This window comes from Manis javanica, chromosome 8 (genome assembly GCF_040802235.1).
Source record: "Manis javanica isolate MJ-LG chromosome 8, MJ_LKY, whole genome shotgun sequence".
Lineage (NCBI taxonomy): Eukaryota > Metazoa > Chordata > Mammalia > Pholidota > Manidae > Manis > Manis javanica.
In genome coordinates this window covers 74,761,666-74,782,722 of record NC_133163.1, presented here as the reverse complement: position 1 = coordinate 74,782,722, position 21,057 = coordinate 74,761,666, and the positions used below count along the sequence as shown (strand labels likewise).

The 21,057-nt window shown below is 42.7% G+C and overlaps 2 protein-coding genes and 1 long non-coding RNA gene across 12 annotated transcripts in view; 1 reads left to right on the top strand and 2 right to left on the bottom strand.

Annotated features, from left to right (window-relative positions):
- The window catches only part of LOC140843112 (uncharacterized), a 62,456-nt gene extending 58,485 nt beyond the window's left edge, over nt 1-3,971 (bottom strand). For all 3 annotated transcript variants that reach the window (XR_012120608.1, XR_012120609.1, XR_012120607.1), the window contains exon 1: nt 3,833-3,971. This is a non-coding gene — a long non-coding RNA (uncharacterized lncRNA). The remainder of the gene's footprint in view (nt 1-3,832) is intronic.
- On the top strand, nt 3,855-13,416 carry OXA1L (OXA1L mitochondrial inner membrane insertase). The gene is made up of 10 exons (XM_017645678.3): nt 3,855-4,045; nt 4,478-4,639; nt 5,394-5,607; nt 11,509-11,652; nt 11,903-11,988; nt 12,132-12,296; nt 12,472-12,576; nt 12,662-12,824; nt 12,913-12,993; nt 13,076-13,416. Exons 1-10 carry the CDS (start codon nt 3,983-3,985, stop codon nt 13,201-13,203), a joined length of 1,311 nt encoding a protein of 436 aa, XP_017501167.1. The 5' UTR covers nt 3,855-3,982; the 3' UTR covers nt 13,204-13,416.
- A 467-nt stretch (nt 13,417-13,883) lies between these two features.
- The window catches only part of SLC7A7 (solute carrier family 7 member 7), a 31,793-nt gene continuing 24,619 nt past the window's right edge, over nt 13,884-21,057 (bottom strand). For 7 of the 8 annotated variants that reach the window (XM_037017548.2, XM_037017546.2, XM_037017547.2 and 4 more), the window contains 8 exons: nt 20,100-20,225; nt 19,221-19,365; nt 16,680-16,803; nt 16,338-16,441; nt 15,978-16,074; nt 15,023-15,172; nt 14,631-14,814; nt 13,884-14,413 (listed from right to left, as the gene is read on the bottom strand). In XM_037017548.2, coding sequence (XP_036873443.1) covers nt 14,307-14,413; nt 14,631-14,814; nt 15,023-15,172; nt 15,978-16,074; nt 16,338-16,441; nt 16,680-16,803; nt 19,221-19,365; nt 20,100-20,225 — 1,037 coding nt within the window. In that variant the 3' untranslated portion in view covers nt 13,884-14,306. The remainder of the gene's footprint in view (nt 14,414-14,630; nt 14,815-15,022; nt 15,173-15,977; nt 16,075-16,337; nt 16,442-16,679; nt 16,804-19,220; nt 19,366-20,099; nt 20,226-21,057) is intronic. The other variant, XM_037017552.2, reaches the window with a different exon arrangement.

The following is a 21,057-nucleotide window of genomic DNA, read 5'->3' as shown; positions in this document are numbered from 1 at the left end:
CTCTCATTTAATTAAACTTTCTCTCAGTAATTTAATATTTTAATATTTTTCTTTGTAATTTAAAATAAAATTTAACTTAAAATTTAAATTTTCTCAGCAATATTTTGTTTCAGTGTATAAGTCTGACACATATTTGTTAAATTTACCCATAGATTTTTCTTGTTTTTGATGTTCTTGTAAATGTTTTTTTCCAATTGTTCATTTTATTGTACAGATGCAGTTGGTTTTGCATATTGACCTTATATCCTGCAACCTTGCTAAATTTATTAATTCTAATAAAAATCTTTTTATTTTCTTCAGAACTTTGTCTCCCAGACTTATTGAGATATAATTGACATGCACCATTGTGTAAATTTAAGGTGTACAACATAATAATCGGATATACGTATACAATGTGAAATAATTACCACAAGTTAGTTAACACTGCCATCATCTCACGTAGTTACAATTTGTGTGTATTGAGAACTTTTTTCCAGCTTTACTGAGATATACATAACATACAGCACTGTATAAGTTTAAGGTATATAGCATAATGACTTGACTTACATTGTGAAATGATTTCCACAATAGGTTTAGTTAACATCCATCTCATATAGATTGAAGAAAAAGAAGAAAATGTTTTTTCCCTTGTGATGAGAACTCTTGAGATTTACCCTCTTAATGACTTTCAAATATAACATACAGCAGTGTGAACTATAGTCATCATGTTGTACATTACATTCCCAGTATTTATTTTCTAACTAGAAGTTTGTACCCTCTGACTACCACCTTCATCCAGTACCCTATTCCCTACCCCTGCCTCTGGTAACCACAAATCTGATCTCTTTTTCTATGATTTTTTTTTAATTTTTTAAGTTTAATTTAAGTGAGACCATACAGTATTTGTCTTTCTCTGACTTATTTCACTTCACATAATGCCCTCAAGGTCCATCCATGTTGTCACAAATGACAGATTTCCCTTTTCATGGCCAAAAAAATATTTCATTATATAAATATCCATTCATCCCTTGATGGATATTTAGGTTGTTTCCATGTAGGTCTTGGCTATTATAAATAATGCTGCTATGAACATAGGGTACAGATATCTCCTTGACATAGTGCTTTTATTTCTTTTGGATATATTCCCAGAAGCAGAATTGTTGGATCATATGGTAATTCTATTTTTAATTTTTTGAGAAAACTCTATACTATCTTCCGTAGTGACTGTATAAAACTAAACAAGCGTGCAAATACTTGGAGATATGGTTCATTTGGGGCACCAAAGTCTACCATAGGATAGTTCGGGGTTTTGTTTCGAAGTGTCCTATAGCTGTGTATTTGTTATTACCTTTAACTGCATTAAATATCTTGTTCACAATGGTACCCAACATATGTGACTGATAGGTCATAACTGTGAGGGGCTGAAGCAGTTTCAGACATAAAAATAGGACACAAAGCTCTCTGTAAAGTCAGCCCCAGACCCTAGTCACGTACCAACTTCTGAGAAACTAAAGGAAAAGATATAAATCCCATGAGAAACAGGATGTTCAACTAACTCCACGCTATTTTTGCTTCTATACATTGCTTTGTTAGAGACCAGCAGTATCACGTTTCCTGCAGCAGGTGGGCAAAACAGGATGCTTAAGCCCCCGGGGCACTAAACAAGGAATATAGCTTGCTGAATTTAGGCGAAGGCGGAAAAGCTGCAAAAACTGAGCAGGATGCGGTAAAAATGCTTAAAAGGATGTTGTAACAGGGGCTCCGGGCTGCACTTGGAGAGCTTGCTCCTTGGCAGACGCAGCTGGCTAAAATAAAGGCTCCCGTTTTATAATCTACTTTTCTGTGACGACCTGTTTTCTTACTCCAGCTCCATGCCCAATCTGAGACCCACAGCAATAACCTCTAATTATTACTAAGTCTTTATTATATTTCTATTTTTATCATTTCTGTCAGGTACATTCATTACCACCCCAAAGTAGCAATGATTGAAATTACTTCAGGCTATTGTATCTTTCCCAAACTATACTATTATTCAAAAAACACTCTATTAAAAAAAAAAAATACTGTGTAGTTGAGAGTTCAAATATAATAAACTCCAATTTTTCTGAGCAGTATACTTTTTCTTGGGGAAAGAGAACTTCCCCTCATATATATTTATAATGCTTTCAGCTTCAAGAAACAGAACCCTGAGCACAGAGGCTTAGAGTCTAGACACTAAAGATCTTTAATTATCTATAGGTGATTGTTATGAATTGACTTTTATTTTCCTCAGTTCTTGTCCCCACTGCAACAAATAATTGAAAAGCAGAGACAAAGTAGCAAAGCAGAATGAAACTTTTATTTGAATACACTCCAAGGGAGGAGCAGGCCAGAGTCCAGGTAGACAAAGGCAAAAAGCCTGAAGCTCATTGAACTCCTGCTCAGCATGGGGCAAATCCCTTGTTGACTCCTAAAGCCAGGGTCCCTGTAATCCAGTGCCCTCTTGAATCTGCATGGTGTGGGAATAAATTCCTACCACCCCAGGATCTGGGGGAGCCATAGAGCACTGTATGGAGTGAGATTATATTCTGGGAACTTCCCAAGTGCAAAGAAAGGAGATTTTCAGGTAGTCTACTAGTGAGCATGATCGTACACAGCTGACGTCCTATCCAGGACACCCAAGTGATGAAAACTTGCAAGCCCAAATCAGAGCTCTCAGTAGCTCCTCCCTACTTCTCTGGAGTGAAACTAGAAGAAAGGGGAGTGTGGGCAACCTCAGAGGGGAGGCCCACTTAAGGGTTTAAGGTCTGGGGTTTTATGGGGCTTTTGGGTAGGTGTCAGCATAAGACATGATGTATACAAGTGATTCATAATTCCTTTCAAGCTTTGTCTTAATAGGCTTATTTAGGCAACTGTGTTGATCCAGATCTCTGCATTCCTTATCCACATAGGTTCATTTGCACTTCAGAGGCCTATCACCTGTCCCGGTTACAAAGTTACTTAATTAAGGGGCTGGAAGAAGAAGAAGACAGCATATAGATTAAGTTTTAGAATAAACTGAGCCTTCTTCACAGGCTAAGTAGATTTTACAACGGCATGACCTTGTCCTATTTCCCTGCTCTGCCTCATGGGGTAGGGCAGAGAAGTACCTGATTGACTTACCGCTTTCTGGTGAATATCCGGACATTCCAGGTCATTCCTGGCCTTTGAAACTTCAACTAATTAACTAACTCTGAGTCCTTTCTGGTTCTCTGGTTTTATCTGGTTAACTCTTTTTGGGTCCCATTTAGTGGGCTCCACTGGCCTTATTCTCCCTCCACCAGCTCATATCTTGTCTTTCTGCCTTACAATTCCAAGCCTGGTCCAGCAGCTTAATGACATGTATTCTCATTTTTCTACCTTTCCATACAACTATATTCAGCATTTCAGCTTTTTCTTCTTTAGACTTGTCCCCTCCTGGTCACAAGTTGCACCTCACATATCCCCAACTAAGGAAGGGAAAAGGGAAAGGTGGAGTCCCCTCTAGAAGCTTTGTCTCTTTATGTAAGAAAATATTTTCTGGAAACTGCCTTCCCTCAATTTGTCAGACTCCAGACTACCCTCAAATTTCACTGAATCTGCGATTGCAACTATTATCCAACAATAAGATTCAAATACCACAAGACAGGAAAAACCCACTCCGGGGGTGGCCAACACTGGCCGAAGACTACTTTCCAACTACCAATCTGAGAAGAATAGCGCGGATTTAGAAGACGGAGGAAAACTTCCCAGGTCTATCCAGGGAATAACGATGGCCGCTTACGTAGCTCCCAACTTGAATCTCCTGAAAACACTCAGCGCCATCTTGCTAACGCGGACCTTGGCGGCTTCTTACCCACTTCAAGCATGGCGGCCAAGCTCCGCTCTCCTGTACCATCTGATCTTGTCTGCAGATCAGGCTTCAAGCCCGTTTCCGAAAGGGTCTCCTCCGCCGCGCTGCGGTTCTTAGTGCGCAGGCGCGAACGCAATTCCTCTGCACGGGAAAATGGCGTCGCGGTTGGTTTGTGGACCCCAGGAGTATCGGCGTTTGCTACGGCTCGGGCGTGAGGTAAGGGGACCCCAGCGCGGGGCGCGGGGACTCTACTCTGCACCTGTGACCTAGCCAGAGTCAGCTTGTGCCGGGGGCAAGAGCAGAAGCTGACCTCTCTTCGGGACCTGCGTCTTGTGACTTCGGATCCCCTGGGGACGCGGGAGGGTTACGTCACGGATCCCGCTGGCTCAGCGGCCCCGCGTCGTTGTCTGTTCCTGGGAACAGCCTTCATGCCTATCAAGGAAACCTTAACTTGGACCTCTGGGCCCCGGGGTGGGTCTGCGGTAGCGGAGACCCAGGACTCCCCAGTTGCGTGCCTGCGGGCCAGCCAGCCAGTCGGAGATACACCGCCCTCACCTGTAGCAGTGGGCCGCCCGCTTCATGGGGAGTGAGCACGATGAGCTCCATGGGCGCCGATAAAAGGGCTCCATCCCGCTTTTACCCACTCAGTTCCACAGCGTCGCAGGGCCCTTGCACTGGCCACGGAAACCTCTGACTACGGGTCTCCTGATCCCTGCCGGCCGGTGCTGCGGGCGCCCGCATTATGTCCTCCTATCAGCCCCCGACCCCCGAGGCCTCAGTACCTCTGCCATCTCATTTGCAGAAGCCCAGGTAAGAGACATTTCGTCCCTGCATCGTTAAGAAGAGCACTTGGTTTGTTTTTACTTTGTTCTGACTATGGAAAGAGAGAGTGTGGAGCAGAGTTTTTGTCCACAATCCACCCAACTCCCCAACATTATAGCATCTCTGCTTGGGCCAGATTATCAGATTAGTGGGGAGCTAATTGAGAGTGCAGCAAGAGAGATTCACTTTATACACAAGGTGTTGTGTGTGTGTTTGCCAGAATGGTAGCAAGCCAGTGAAGGCGATATGAGATGTGATTCCAGTTGTATGCATATGAGAAAAAAATTATAACTTCCAAACCAAGTTATACTTGCATATCCATATTATAACCTGCATATCCATGATTTCATGGATATTAGTATTTCTTAGAATGAGACCGAGTAGATATTTTGGTCTTAAAAACTGAGTTATTTTGAAGAAAAATTATATTAATTTCAATATATGCAAAATTGTGCCAGTGATAGCCAAATGACTGAAGTTTGGAAAACAGTAATACAAGAAATAATTTCCCAGCATGAAGGGAAATCATGAACTCTTACTCTAACTTCTCTTCCTGCCTGGAGGGGAGGAAAAAGAATGTCCTTTTTAAGCTTTGAATTCTGTGGACACTGCAAGATGACCTGGAAGAATGAGAAGTAGGAAGTCAAGGGAACAAATCAATACTGGTTATCTTGAGGGGACTCTTGATTTCTGTATGTCCCCCCCCCCTACTGACTATTACACACGGCTTCCTTTTGCACAGGTTCAGGCCCCTCCAGTCATTCCTGCAACTCCCTCACCTACAGCCGTAACTGAGGTTGCTTCTGGAGAGACTGCAGATGTAGTCCAAGCTGCTGCAGAACAGAGCTTCGCTGAACTGGGGCTGGGGTCATACACCCCTGTAGGACTGATTCAAAACTTCCTGGAATTTATGCATGTTAACCTAGGCCTACCTTGGTGGGGGGCCATTGCTGCATGTAAGGGAATACATCCTGGATAAGGGTAGAGGAAATGAGGATTTAGGGATAAAACTTTAAAGATAGCAATTCTGTGAGGAGAACGAGGAAATAGTTGAAGTTCAGGAGTCAGAAAAGCAGATGATTCAGTGAGGTGTAGAAGCTCATGATACTTAAGTGTACTGTACTTATCTTTCTTAAAGGGAGTTATAAAACCACTAAATCATCTGGGATTCAAGAAATGTAGATAATTGAATGTGAGCACGGGTTAGAAGAAGACCTGTTTGCATCAGTGATGAGGCTGCCCTGATTTAGGAGAGTAGAAGTCAGGCCAGTCATCACATCCCAAAATTGGGAAGATAACCACATTGCTCCTCTTGTAAGCGAAAACAATGCTTTAAATTCTCCTTTGTCCTACACCTCCAGTGATCTTCCTTTCTCTCTCCTGTCTTCAGCCTCTGTCTTTACTACCCTGCTCTGAACATACAAACATGCTCAACAGTACCATGTATTTTTTAGGAAGAAAAATCCCTTCTTTTATCCTTACTTCACCTTTAACTACTTGGCTATCTTTCTTCTTCCTTTCATAGCTGTTACTAAAAAAGTGTTCTGCATCCAGTGGGCTTACTTCTTTCTTTCTACTCTTTGGCCCTCAGCAATCTGCCTTTTACTACCACCCCCTCATTCTAACTGCCAGTGATTACTGATTGATTTTGCAACTAGTAATCAGTCTGTTTAGATTTTCTATTTTCTTCCTGGTTCAGTCTGAGAAGATTGCATTTCTGTGTTGTCCAATTTGTGGACATATACTTTTTCATAGTAGTCTCTTATAATTGTTTGTGTTTCTGTGATATTGGTTGTAACTTCTCTTTCATTTCTGATTTTATTTACATCCAGAGTCTTGATGAGTCTAGCTAGAGGTTTATCAATTTTATCTTTTCAGAGAACCAGCTCTTAGGTTCACTGATCTTTTCTATTGTCTTTTTAGTCTCTATTTCATTTACTTCCTGTATTTTTTCCTTTCTACTAACCTTGGACTTTGTTCTTCTTTTCATAGTTCTTTTAGGTGTAAGGTTAGATTGCTTTTTCCTCACCTATTTTTTTTTTATTTTTATATTGAGGTACATACAATAAAATACACAAATCTTAGCTTGATGAATTTGATGTTTATATATTCATGTAACTGTTGCCCAGGTCAAGATAACCAGACATTCTAATTAATTTCACCTATTTAACCATTAACTTTTTTAACCCATCACCAACCCTCTTCCCTGTGGCCCACCAGTCTGTTCTGTGTTGATGGGTCTACTTCAGTTTTTGTTCATTTTCTTTAGATTCCATGTAAGTGAAATCACATGGTATTTGTCTCTGACTTATTCCACTTAGATTAATACCCTCTAGATCCATTCATGTTGCAGATGTCAAGGTTTCATTCTTTTTTATGGCTGAGTAATATTCCATTGTGTTTATATTTATGTACCACATATATCCATTCCTCTATTGATGGACACTTAGCCTGCTCCCATAATATATTGGCTATTGTAAATAATGCTGTGATAAACGTAAGAATGCCTATATCTTTTTGCATTAGTGATTTTGTTTTCAGGCAAATCCCAGAAGTAGAACTGCTGGGTCATGTGGTATTTCTATTTTTAGTTTCATGAGAAACTTCTCTACTGCTTTCCATAGTGGCTGCACCAACTTAGATTCCCACCAGCAATGTATGAGGGTTCTGTTTTCTCCACATCTTACCAACACTTGTTATTTCTTGTTAACATTAGAGATTGTTTATTGGAAATTTTTCTTGTTTCCTGAAGTATGCCTGTGTCACTGTAAATCCATCTAAGAACTGTTTTTGCTCTGTCCCATAGATTTTGGACCACTGTGTTTGTTTTCTTTTGTCTGAAGGTATTTTTTTTAATTTCCTCTTTGATTTCTTCTTTGACCCATTGGTTTTAGTAGCATGTTGTTTAGCCTCCATGCATTTGCATTTGCTGTTTTCTTGTAATTGATTTCTAGTATAATACTATTGTGGTTGTAAAAGATGCTTGAAGCATTTCAGTATTAAATTAATTGAGACTTTTGTGACCTAACATATGATCTGTCCTGGAGAATGTTCCACATGCACTTAAAAAGAATGTATTCTGCAGGTTTTGGATGTAATGTTCTGTATGTATCTATTAAGTCCATCTGTTCTAATAGTAATTTAAGGCAGTGTTTCCCTATTTTCCAAATTTTCTGTCCATTCATGTAAGTGAGCTGTTAAAGTCTCCTGTTATTATTATATTACTGTGAATTTCTTCCTTTGTTAATATTTGCTTTATGTATTTAGGTGCTCCAATGTTGGGTGCATAGGTATTTACAAATGTTACACAATCTTGTTGGATTGATCCCTTGATCCTTTTATTATTATGTAATGCCATGCTTTGTGTCTTGTTACAATCTTTGTTTTAAAGTCTTTATTTGATAAAAGTACTGCTACCCCAGCTTTATGTTTTCATTTGAATTGAATCTTTTTCCATTCCTTCACTTTCATTCTTTGTGTGTCTTTACATCTGAAGTGAGTCTCTTATAGGCAGCAGATAGATTGGGTCTTGTTTTTTGTCCATTCAGCCACCCTGGCTTTTGATTGCAACATTTAGTCCATTTACACTGAAAGTAACTTGATAGGTATGTGTGTATTGCCATTTTGTTGATTGTTTTCTGGCTGTTTTGTGGTTATTCTCTTTGTTCTTTTGTTCTTTTCCCTTGTGATTTGGTAACTTTCTTTAGTGTTAGGCTTGTATTCATTTCTTTACCTTTTGTGTATCTGTTGTAGATTTTTGGTTTGTGAGTACCATGATGTGAATATACAGCATCTTATGTATATAACAGTTGATTTTAAGATGATGGTTACATAAGTTTAAGCACACTGTAAAAGCACTACATTTTTACTTCCCTCCTACCACATTTTATGTCTTTGACATCATATTTTATATCTTACTATGTTGTGTATCCCTTGGCTAACTTTCGTAGGTCCAGATGATTTTACTACTTTGGTATTTTAACTTTAGCTATGTAGATGGTTAATCAACTACCTTTACTGTATCTGCCTTTACCAGTGAAATTTTTTCTTTCATAATTTTCTTATTTCTGGAAATGGCATTTTCTTTTCCATTTAAAGAAGTCCCTTTAACATTTCTTGTAAAGCCATTTTGGTATTGATGAGCTCCTTTAGCTTTTGCCTTTCTGAGAAACTCCTTACCTCCTCTGCAATTCTGAGTGATAGTCTTGCTGGGTAGAGTATTACTAGTTGTAAGTTTTTTTCCTTTCAGCAATTTGAATATATAGTATTCCTTCTGACATGTAGGGTTCTGCTGAAAATCAGCTCATAGCCTTGTTATAGGAGTTCCCTTGTACATAACTAGTTGTTTTTATCTTGCTACTTTTAAGATTTCCTCTTTACCTGTTGACATTTTTATTATAATGTGTCTTGCTATGGGACTCTGGGTTTATCTTATTTGGGATTCTCCGTTTCCTGGAGTTGGATCTCTTCCTTCAGCAGGTTGGGGAAGTTTTTAGCCATTATTTGTTCAAATAGGTGTCTTTCCCTTTCTCTCTTCTCTTTGTGGGACCCCTTAAACTACCATTTTTTTCTTTTTGCTGTTCTGAGTGTTCTGTCTTCCAGATTGATGAGCCATTCTTCATCATCTGATTTGCTGTTGATTCCCTGTAGTGTATTTTTCATTTCAATTATTGTTTCTCAGCTCTGATTTTTTTTGTTATTGTTGTTATCTCAGTGTTGAAGTTCTCACTGATTTCATCTTTTCTCCAGAGTTTGGTGAGCATCTTTATTACCCTTACTTGGAACTCTTATCTGTTAGATTACCTATCTCCATCTTGCTTGTTTTTTCCCTGAGGTTTTGTCTTTTTCTTTCATTTGGAAAATATTCTTCTTGTAATTAATCTTGCTGCTTCATTTTGCCTGTCTATTTGTTTCCATGTATTTAGGTAGATCAGTTATGTCTCCCAGTCTTGTAGGAGTGGCTTTGTGCAGGTGTCCTACAGGGCCCAGTAGTGTAAACCTCCATGGTCACCCAAGCCAGATGCTGCAGGGGTACCCCTTCTGTGGGCTACATGCACCCTCCTATTGTGGCTAGGCCATGATTGTTGTGAACTCACTAGTATGCAGGGTGTCGCCCCACATGACTGTCTTTGAGCATGCTGGCAAGCAGGCCTGGCCCTGTAGCCCTCTGGCTGTGAAACCTGTGCAACAGTTGCGGGCACACTGGTTGGCAGGGCAGGTCTCCACTGTGGCTGGCTCCAAGATGTAGCTATGACTGTTGTAGGCTGTAGTGTGTGGGGCTGCCCCCTATTGCAGGGGCTGCCTTGTTTGGGGTCAGGGGGTACTTGTATCTGCCAAGGCTGCTTGCCAGATGTGATGTGGCTACAGACTGCTGGGAAGGGGGGACAGGTAGTTAGTGCTTGGCAGGTGGGTTGGGTGGGGCAAGTTTACAGGAGAACACCAGGACAGAGTGAGCTGGTGTCAGCACAATAGATGGAGAGTGTTAGAAATGGTGCCTACCAGTAACTTCTTTCTCCAGAGAACATTCTAACTGTTCTGTCCAGCACACACCCTAAAATTGGTTAATGGATCTCCTTCACATGTGCCACAGGCACTTTTCAAAGTGCTACCTCTGCACAGGGATTCAAAGCAAGTGAGATTACACACACGCTTTAAGAGCATCCTTTGGTGTCCACTGCCCTCTGGCTCTCCCAGACGTAAGCCATGGGTTTTTCAGAACCAGGCATTACAGGAGCTCACCTTCCCAGTGCAGGTCTCCCATGCTGAGGGACTCAATGTGGGGCACAGACCCCTCATTCCTCGGGGAGGCCCCACAGTTGGGGTATTTCTCCTGCTTGTTGCCTCACTAGGGGTGGGTCCTGACTAGACCATGTCTGCACCCCTCCTACCCATCCCAGTGTGGCTTTTTCTTTATATCCTTAGCTGTGTAAGATCTGTTCTGCTAGTCTTCAGTTTGTTCTCAGAGATAGTTACTGTATATGTAGTTGTAGATTTTGGTGTGTCAGTGGGAGGAGGTAAGCTCAGAATCTTCCTTCTCTGCCACCTTGATCCCCTCTCGGGCCCAAGGTCCTATGTTAGACACTTTAGACCTTGAATTCTATCCCTTTGCTTTTGTGACAGTCTTTCCTGATTTTCTTCCTGACTTTCTGACCACAACTTCCCATCTCATTGTCCAGTACTCTGCCTGTCCCTTCAGTGCTGGTATTCTGGGTTCCATCCTGAGCTCCCTCTTTTTCCACTCCACAGCACCCACTGTAACGTTGATAAAGCCTAAACCTATATCTTCACCACCCCTACCCCTACCCCTACCCCTAGTGTCAACCCACTTGCTTGTGATTACCTCCTATTCCAGGGATTTCTTAGGACCGTGTCGCTTTCAAACTTCATTCCTGGAAGCCCCAGATTTCTTTAAAGGTGCCTGTGAGAAAAGCCATAGTCAAAGCTTAGACAGTCTTATAGCCAGACTACCCCCTAGGGCAGCTTCATTTTACCTGTTAATATGTATATTGGAGCTACACTTAAGAGTTAGGGGTCGGGGAGGAAGTTCCATTTGAAAAGTTTGGAAAGCATTGGTCCGGAAAAGTGGTTTCTGTCACCTTTTTGTTCAAAGAAATAAACAGTATTCCTGGTCATTTGCTTAGAAAAGGTAATATTAGGTGTTTGTGATATCAGAGCAGAGGTCTGCACTTTGAAGGAGCTAAATCATATCTGCCTTTTATTTTGGGCCCTTGGGCATTAGTCACAGTATAGAAAAGACAGGAGTAAGAGAGACCCTTTCAGTAAGGACCTAAAAACCTTCATCTTTCTAGCTGTAGAACTGCTTTAATTTTGCTCCAGTCCTAGTTTGTGTTTTCCAGGTACAGTCCTTGCCCGCTGCCTGGTGTTTCCTCTCATCATAAAGGGCCAACGAGAGGCAGCCAAGATCCACAACCACTTACCAGAGATTCAGAAGTTTACCACTCGAATCAGAGAGGCCAAGTTGGCAGGAGACCATGCTGAGTGTGAGTCAATGGCAGAATGAGTGTGGGAGAGGAGCACATTGGCACTTTTCCTGACATTCTGCTGAGGGAAAGGAACAACCTAAATCAGGAGTTGCTACAGCTGGACAAGTTCTAAAGATTAACCTACTTATTGGACCTAATGCTTCCAGTGACTGGCCAGGGGCAGTTAGGAGTTTCATGGGCCTGGTGATGAGGATGGCCACCTTCATCAAACTATTAGCCCAACCATTAACTTCCCCTCACTTCACAGTTTACAGGGCCTCCTCAGAGATGACTTTTTACCAGAAAAAGCATGATGTTAAACTCTTTAGACCTCTCATTCTACCTCTGACTCAGGTGAGTGAAAACATCGCCCCTATTTTATCCTGAATCAATCATTACCTCCTGTGTGTGTCTCATGCCCTGGACCCCAAAAAAGCAGGTGGTGATATTATACATGGTTTTCAGTAATGGAATGATGAAAATGTCCTGTGTAATAGGCCCCGATCTTCATCTCCTTCTTTATTGCCTTGAGAGAAATGGCCAATCTTCCTGTGCCCAGCCTGCAGACTGGTGGCCTCTGGTGGTTCCAGGATCTCACGCTATCTGACCCCACCTACATATTACCACTGGTAGTCACTGCTTCAATGTGGTGTGTCCTTGAGGTAAGTGCAGGCTGGCCAAGTGCCAAACCTGCAAAATGGGGAGTAGGGTAAAGTAATTGTACAGAATCGTCATTCTTCACTTCCTGGAAAAATAGAGTTGGTAGATAAAAAAATGTGACCTAGATATATTTAAGTTAATATGGATTTACTACTCTTCATCTGCTTTTTTTGACAGTTAGGTGCTGAGACTGGTGTGCAAAGTTCTGACCTTCAGTGGATGAGAAATATTACCAGGTTGATGCCCCTGGTAGTCCTGCCCATAACTATCCATTTCCCCTCGGTAGGTAGTGGCTCAGAGGCTGGCTCCAAGTCCTTCCTCGCCCCACTGTCACAGAGCAAGCTGACCATGGTTCTTTCTTGTCCAGGCAGTGTTCATGTACTGGCTCTCCTCCAACATGTTTTCCCTGGGCCAGGTGGCTTGCCTGCGGATTCCAGCTGTACGCACAGTATTTAAAATCCCCCAGCGCATTGTGCATGACTCCAACAAGTTACTTCCACGGGAAGGCTTCTTAAAGAGCTTCAAAAGAGGTAAGGGCCTTTCCTCTGTGAAACAGGATCAGGCAAAAGTGGTCTAAAAACGGGTACAGGATTAGCTGTCTTACTCCTCTTGATCCAGGTTGGAAGAATGCCGAACTGGCACACCAGCTACAAGAGCGTGAGCGACGCATGCAGAATCACTTGGAGCTGGCAGCCAGGGGTAAATCCCCTTTTCAGGCTAAATTCTCTCACTTGTTTCTTTCTTGTCTCTGTTCATCAAGGTTTGTTTCTCTTTTCCCCAGGTCCCTTACGACAGACCTTTACCCACAACCCTCTTCTACAGAATGGAAAGAATCACCCTCCCAGTGCCTCTGACAGGAACAAGACCAAAGCAAAGCCCACGCTGCCCTGGCGTGACACACTCGGCTGATTGCATTCTCTGCTCACACTGGCAGGAATGGGCTCTTCAGACTCAGCCTCAGAGCAAGGTTTGACTGAGTCCTCGCCCCAGACCTAAAAACTGTGGAACATGGAGATGTTTTAAAAGTTGATTCCACTACAGACTCTTAGACCTAAGTGTGAAAGAGCACTGGAGAGCCAGGTAATCTTCCCAGCTACAGAGTTAGTAAACCTCTGTACTACATGCTGCTTCCTCATACTTATTCAACAGGGAAACGGAAACAGTGTGTGGGCTTCAGAAAACTGAAGAATGGATTGGGTTGGGGGGGGGGGTGTCCTGTTATTTGCCTGTGCTCTCAGGAAGTGTCTCAGTGTTGCCACCTGACATTAACAGCTTAGACCTCCATCCCACAGATGGGTTGTTCCATCCACCTTTGCATTGCAGTCATGGAGGCATGCCCAGTAGATTGAGACTATATCTAAATAAAATCTAAATAAAATCATCACATTTACTTACCCCAAGATTACCTATAAAACATCAAACATTTTTCATGTAACAAATTTTGCTACAGCATCTTAGGTGTTCTCTTGTATTGGCTGCATCAGCCTTCAGCAACTTGGGTACTTTCAGCATAAGATTGTTTTTATTCTTCCTTCCAGGCTAGTGGGAGTTGCCCCAAAGACACCAAATAAAATGAAACCACTCAAAGCTTAGGAATATAACCTTTTTATTGTCTAGCACCTATGACATTTCATGTCTCTAAAGGAGACAGGAAGTTTGGAGCATTATTGGCCCTTCTAAAGTAAAAGAGTAGCTAGGCACACCCAGAGGTGAGGGAATATATTAACACATGGGAATGTGCTACTAGAACCAAGCCCACACCTGACATGGTCCCCACTGTAGTTTGCTTTATTTATTGTCCTTTCAAAAAAAATCTGAAATAGTATGTAGCAAAACAAATAAATTACTTTCCATCTCCCTAAAAGCAGGTTCAGAAGCTGTTGAAGCTGTCTAGACCAAGATTCTGGACAGGTGCCTCCAAACAAATGACCTTTCCTTTTCAGTATCCATGGCTCCAGCCAGTAGGAGACAGGAGGCCCTTGCTTTTCCACATCTCAGACTCTAGGTAGTATTTAGTTAGACTTGGGATCTTGTTGCTTGGGCATCTCTCCTCCATTTTCCAAGTCCATCTCTGCAGCGACTGACATACACAGGACCTGGAGGTACCTTGTGGTGGTTGCTGCAATGAGAAGTTTGAGTCAAAACTGAGAAGAGGTCAGCTGGGCTGAGTTCAGGTGGCACTAAATGGGACTGGGCCCGAGAGGACAATTAAGGGAAGCATTAGAGTTAACAACACGAGAGCAATGGCAAAGGTGACTTAGGAGACAAGATTTGCAGGAAAGGCAACAAAAACACACTGTACAGTAGCTGAGCTGACTTGAGGATCCAAGGCTTACCCACAATCCTTCGGAGGCAGTGAGGTCGTTTGTGCTCTGGCACTCTGATGATGAGGAAGTAGAAAGGCAGGCCTGAGAGGGCAATGCCAATGCCAATGAGGGAGTTGATGGTGTCACTGTAAAGTGGAACAACCACCAGGAAGATGGTGCAGAGGCAGAAGACAATCGGGAAGAAAAGGCTGAGCTAAGGGCATAGAGGAAACAACTGGAGGTTAGACAGCTCAAGACTGACAGCTAACACCACCCCACCTCCTGGGCAGATCGAAGCACTGAGTCGTCTTTCTACTCCCTCATCTCAACACACAACCACCAAGTCCTAAGCAAAGGTAGTTTCTAAATAAACAGTCTTCGAAGAATCCTGTACAACAAAAGGTAGGATAGAGGTGAGTTACCTTGAGGGGACGAGGCCTATCAGGCTCCTTCCAGCGTAGATAGAGCTGACCCACAATAGAGAGCCCCACAAAGAACCAGTAGCTGAAGCTGTAGTAGTTAATGAGCTGGAAGATGTCCTCCACACACAAGTAGATCAGTGCCATGATGCCCTGTGGGCACAAGTCCAAGTCAGCTCCTCTCACAGTCTCTGCTATTCAAGGCACTTATTACTCTGCTTTACCTCCCACAAATCCATCCCCTTCAAGTCCTCGGGTCCCCCCCATCTGTCCTTTTCTGTTACTGTCCCCTTCACCTTAGTTTCAGTGCCTCTGTCCTCTAGCAGAAGCCTGCCCATCCACTGGTTGTTTAACCCATTCTGCAAACCTCCGCCAAGTAAACCCTCTATAAAGCACAGCTCAAAACAGTTCTTCAAAAATCTTTTGTTCAAGTGCCTCCATAATGGCTCCAACTTAACATTTTCCAGCTTTTATCTCCTACTACCCAACTCCACAGAGCTTTACCTCAGGATGCTGATGCTATTTCTCTTAACCTAAAGCTCACCTCTACCATTTGCAACCTAAGAGGTCCATTTAAAAATCCACTTCAGATGCACTTTCTCCAAGAATTGTTTCCTCATTTATCCTCCACACCCCATGGAAGTGAACATTTCGTCTGTTAAAACACATCACTGTCTGTCACAGCTGACAAATCATATTTCATTACAGTGTATCCCTGTACTTTATGCTTTATCCTGGACCAGAGGAGGTTGCCATTCCTTAGAGAAGATAGTCTCTCTTAAGAAGCACAGCAGCAGTTTGCACATTATCTGGCTCCTGGTGGATGTTCCATTAATAGTTTTTCTGTTTAGAGTTACCTTTAGAGATTTTGGGAAGCTAAGGCAGTTGTATCTACCATGAACAAAGCCCCACCCTGACTCCCAATCTGGCTTTCAGCCCCATCCTTGGGATCACTTACATTGAAGAGCAGAGCAGGTACCGGTGTGAACCGCTCCACATGAACCATGCAGATGGCATCGGGCAGATGGCCTTCTCTTGAGCCCACAAAGAAAAGCCTGTTTGGGGTGAAATAGAGGCTGAGAAACTGGTGGCACACTAATGTGGCCACATTGCCCTCCCTCTGCCTGCCTGCCTTCTAAAGAACTTGAATAATATGGAGTTCAACATTGAGATTGGAATCTGAGGCTGATGATGGGTCTAAAAGCAAAAACGTTAATACCATTTAGGGAGTACAGTGACTAGAGTCCAGGTCCTGTAAGCTTTCCCCTCCCCTACCAGAGTTCCTCACAAAATCCTCAGTAAAAGATGCCACGCATACCTAGATGCAGCTACAATGGAAGCATTGAGGCCACCAAAGCAGGATGATGCAACTGCTAGTGGAATTGTCCAGTTGAATATTCCAAAAATCTGGTCTGCAAAAGTCTAAGGGAAAAAGGAACAGAAGAGGCATTAGCAGAACCTAAAGCAGATTAAAGGTGCGGATAAGCATACCTCCAGATTCCCCTACTAACAGCCCAGGAGGGTAACAGGATCTTCTTGCAAGCCCAGTATCCTAAGCAAACTCCTTTCAAGGACTACCTCCTTTCTGGGACTTTGAAAAGCTGCAATAAACCCAGAAGCCCACAAACACACCCTCAGCCTTCTAGGGAAAATCCTTTACCACAGCAACGGCATCACTGGCTAGGATGTCCCTCATGTCTAGCACGGTGTAATAGGCCACGTTGGTCAGGATGTAGATGATGGTGACAATAGGCATGGAAATGCCAATGGAGAGGGGCAGATTCCTACAGCCAAATAGAGTAAGACACATTAGAGTTGCATCCTCACTCCTTTACTCCTCACACTCTGCCACACTAATCCAGGGATGGGGCCTCCTGCAGCACTTGCCCAGCGTTTTTGTCTTTGAAGTTGCCTAGGATGATGCCTTGGCCCCGAACTCTTAAGCGCTAATAAAGGAAAGCAGGTGCTAAGCCAAAAAAAAAGGATGAATAAAAAACTCATGGCACAAAAATAGCACAGGAGGATGGGTGGGTTTTTGGTTTTGTGTTTTTTACAATGAAAGGACTCAGTATCAGGATTTCTTATCTAAGACTGTCAACATTGGGAAATTTGTCTTAAGGTGGAAAAATAGAAGTTACGGTATGGGAGAATATATTTGCAAATGATAAATCTGATAAGTGGCTAATACTCAAAATACATAAAGACAATGTAATTCACCAAAAATATACACAAATAATCTAATTAAAAATGGGCAGAGGACCTGAATAGACATTTTTCCAAAGACATACAGATGGCCAACAGACACATGAGAAGATCCATATCAATAATAATCAAGGAAATGCAAATCAAACGACAATGAGGTATTATCTCACAACAGTCAGAATGGCCACTAACCCGAACAAGAAATAAAGTATTGGCAAAGATGTGGAGAAAAGGGAACCCTCCTACACTGTTGGTGGGAATGTAAATTGATCTAGCCACTGTGGAAAACAATACAGAGGTTCCTCAAAAAACTAGAAATACCATATGACCCAGCAATTCCACGTCCAGGAATTTACCCGAAGAAAACAAAATCACTACCTCAAAAATACACATGCACACCTATAGTCACTGCAGCATTATTTACAATAGCAAAGATAACGGAAGCAACCATATGATTGTCTGCCCATGGATTGACAAATGGTTAAAGTGAGTGGCACATACACACAATGGAATATTGCTAGGCCATAAAAAAGGAAGTCTTGCCATTTGTGACAATGAATGGATCAAGACGGATTATGCTAAGTGAAATAGGCCAGGCAGAGAAAGACAAATACCATATGATTTCACTTACATATGGAACCCAGGAAACAAAAAAATAGGCCCATAAACACAGACAACAGCCTGATGGTCACCATAGGAAAGGATTTGGGAGGATGAGGGAATGAAGAGGTACAAACTGCAGAATTAGTCAAAGGAACAGAAATACAGCATACAGAATAAAACCAATAATACCATAATATCTTGATATGGTAATGGAACTATGCTTACTGTAGCAAGCATCTAGTAACATAATTACTGAGTTACTATGTTGTACATCTGAAACCAATATATATGAACTTTATTCCAATTTTTAAAAAGGAAAGGAAAAAACGAGGCAAATTGTGAAAGCTAACATCTCTAGAGAGTAAGATATGCCCTCAGGAAAAGCAGTATGTGTATCTAAATAAGCAACCTGGAAAATGTCTGTCTACCCCACCCCCTCAACTCAATTTGAAAACCGCGGGTGACCAAGGGAAAGGCACAAATACATCATCTCAAGGTCCCTCTAACCCAATACAGCCATGATCGTTTTTATAAACGTTCTTCACAGTGAGATTTGGCGGGGTCGGGGTTGCAGGTGCCAAGTACTCTTGAGTCATCCATTCAGCTTCTGCCCAGTAGATGGAAGCACCAGCCAGGCCTCAGCCCTGCTCCCAGAGCTGCAGTGCTGGATGAGTGCCAGGAGTACTCTTAAGAGCCAAAAGGGGATTGATTATTCTTTTGACTTAAAAATTTATAGAAACTCCACTCCCTAGCACATCGTAGTTTCCAGAATCACTGAATTTTGGAACCAGGGGGCTCTGAAGATCATATAATTCAACCCCCTCAATTACAGATAAGGGAAAAGAGCTGTCAGAGGACTCCAAGGTCACCCAACAAGTAAGTAGAGAGAGAGGTTCCAGGCCCTTTGACTCCCTGTCCAGTGCTCTTTTTCACTTGCATAACTACAGGCTAATTTAGGGTAACAATGGTGAGGTGATATTAAATGACTAAAGCATACCATTATGTCAGTATAAATTTGAGAGACAAGGGAGGAATCAGAAGACAAAATTTTCTGGGCATCTATGACCTAAAGTTATCGAGGTGGGGATAAGGTTGGGTGACATGCTATCAAGGAAAATCCATTTTAAAAAGCATATACAAGCACAATATAACCTGCAAGAATGAATGCACAAATGTGAAAAGGCCTTTAAAAAATGTTTTTAAACATAAGAAAGTTCACATTTCATCTCTGTTACCATGAATATGTACAAGTTACTTATCCAGGCATCAGGCCTCCTGTGTATTAAAATGGGTCTGAAACAGACCTCTGGTGCAGAATGCCATCTGGCACATAGTAGGAGCTCAATAAGTGAGCACTATCATCACTGCCATGGAAAGCTGATGGTGAGGTACCTACCTCTCAGGATTCTTGATCTCTTCAGTGACATAGTTGAGGGTGTCCCAGCCCGAATAGGAGAACAAAGCCGAGTACAGTGCCAGAGCAATGTCACCCACTGCGAATGATGAATCCTCAAAGGAATTCTCAAAGTGAGTCGAGGCTCCTGAACCCAGGCAACATGGAAAGGCAGAAGGATTAGTGGCCTGCCTCCCCACTTCAAGGTGATCCAGTAAAGGAGTGGGAGACTGACAAGAACAGCAGGTGAGTGGCTTGGAACACTTTTGGCAGCCAGGATACCAGTGAAGGAACGGGGAACAGAAGAGAGATATCCACAGTGATGGGCCAGAATGCAGGGGGGCAGCATGAGGATCTTGACAGAAAGGACCAAGGGTGGCTTTCTAGGGTAAGAAACCACCACAAAGCAAAAGGGCTAGAGAAAAGGAGTGATGTGGTTCTGTCCTGTCCTTCAAGCTGCCCAATTCCTGCCCATTGTCTAACCCCAAACAGCTAATACAGGGTAGAGGATGGGCAAGCCTCCATAAGGTTCATTTCTGCCCTGGCCAACTCCCAACAAGAAAACCATCAGCCACAGCATTGGGCTCAACAGTCTGCAAGAGCTGGCTCCCAGGCTGTCAGCCCTTTGGCCACGGTCAGCCGCCTCTGGGTGGCAGCATGCATAGAAATTAAAGGACAGGCATTGGCATCAGCCTTCCTGAGTACAAATTTCAGCTCCACTACTTACTAGGGATCTGGACAAGATACTTAAATCTTCAGCCTCAGTTTCCTCATCTATAAAATGGGAATAATAAGAGTTACTACCAAGCACAAAGGGACCTTAAAGAAGTGTGGCTCATAGAAAGTACTTAATAAATGTTAGTGGCTATTATTATTTCTTACCCTGGCCAAGTCTAACAATGCCTGCGATGATGACAGCGATCAGTGCCAATACTTTAGCATAGGTGAAAATATCTTGTACCAAGGTTCCCCACTTGACATAGGCACAGTTAATGAAGGTTAAGAGACCTGAAAGAAAAATAATACTGATTGGTGACTGACCCTACCATCCAGAGAGCCTTAGACTCCCAAGCACTTTTTCAGTACCAGTCACCAAAATAGACCCTCTGGCCAAAGACAGAAGTGCTTGGGCACTGACCTGCTCTCTACTGGAAACCTCTGCCCAGAATGTTCTATTATTCAGAGGCACTTGCTAAGCACCTGTGTACGTACCACACACACATACACAAACCACACACCCTTCAGCACAGGAGACAAAACAAACTGGACTTGCTCATATTCAGAAGTGCTCACATCATGGGAGGCAATTGGTAGCTATACAGGATCAGTGATGTGTTACATCTATTGGCTCTGAAAAGTCACGGTTCTCCCCCATCTCCACCCCTGTTCCCCTCCAGGACCCACACTCGGACTCTGTGGTATTATTGTTAACCCTGCCCGTCCTGCAACTTTCCCAGTGTCTGAGCCAGCAGGTCAGGACATGTGGTCATGGAGTAGGATGGGGGCCAGACTTCCTGCTACTGCCTGCCAGCTCAGCTATTTGTTTTCATGCTCGAAAGATTCTTGGAGCCAAGGTTACTACAGAATAGGGGCAGCATTCTTCCTGACTGGACAATGCAAGAATAAGAGCCACAGATATTCCTCTATCCCCTCTACCCTGGGAGAGCGGCAGGCCCTTTCCCTGCATGAGCTTCAGTCAAATTCATGGCTCACCCTTTGAGTCAGGATTTTAACTTAAGGCTTCCACAAGGCCAGAGATTCTTTGTAAAATGTTATGTACATATGCCCAAAGCATATGTATTTTTCTAAGAAAAGGGTCCATAGCTTTTATCAGAATTTC

What these genes read in the sequence shown, in the direction of transcription:
- OXA1L (XM_017645678.3), top strand. Translation starts at nt 3,983, where the DNA reads ATGGCGTCGCGGTTGGTTTGTGGACCCCAGGAGTATCGGCGTTTGCTA. An exon ending in TCATTCTACCTCTGACTCAG is followed by an intron (nt 11,989 to 12,131) that starts GTGAGTGAAAAC and finishes CCTGTGTAATAG; the next exon opens with GCCCCGATCTTCATCTCCTT. An exon ending in CAATGTGGTGTGTCCTTGAG is followed by an intron (nt 12,297 to 12,471) that starts GTAAGTGCAGGC and finishes TTTTTTTGACAG; the next exon opens with TTAGGTGCTGAGACTGGTGT.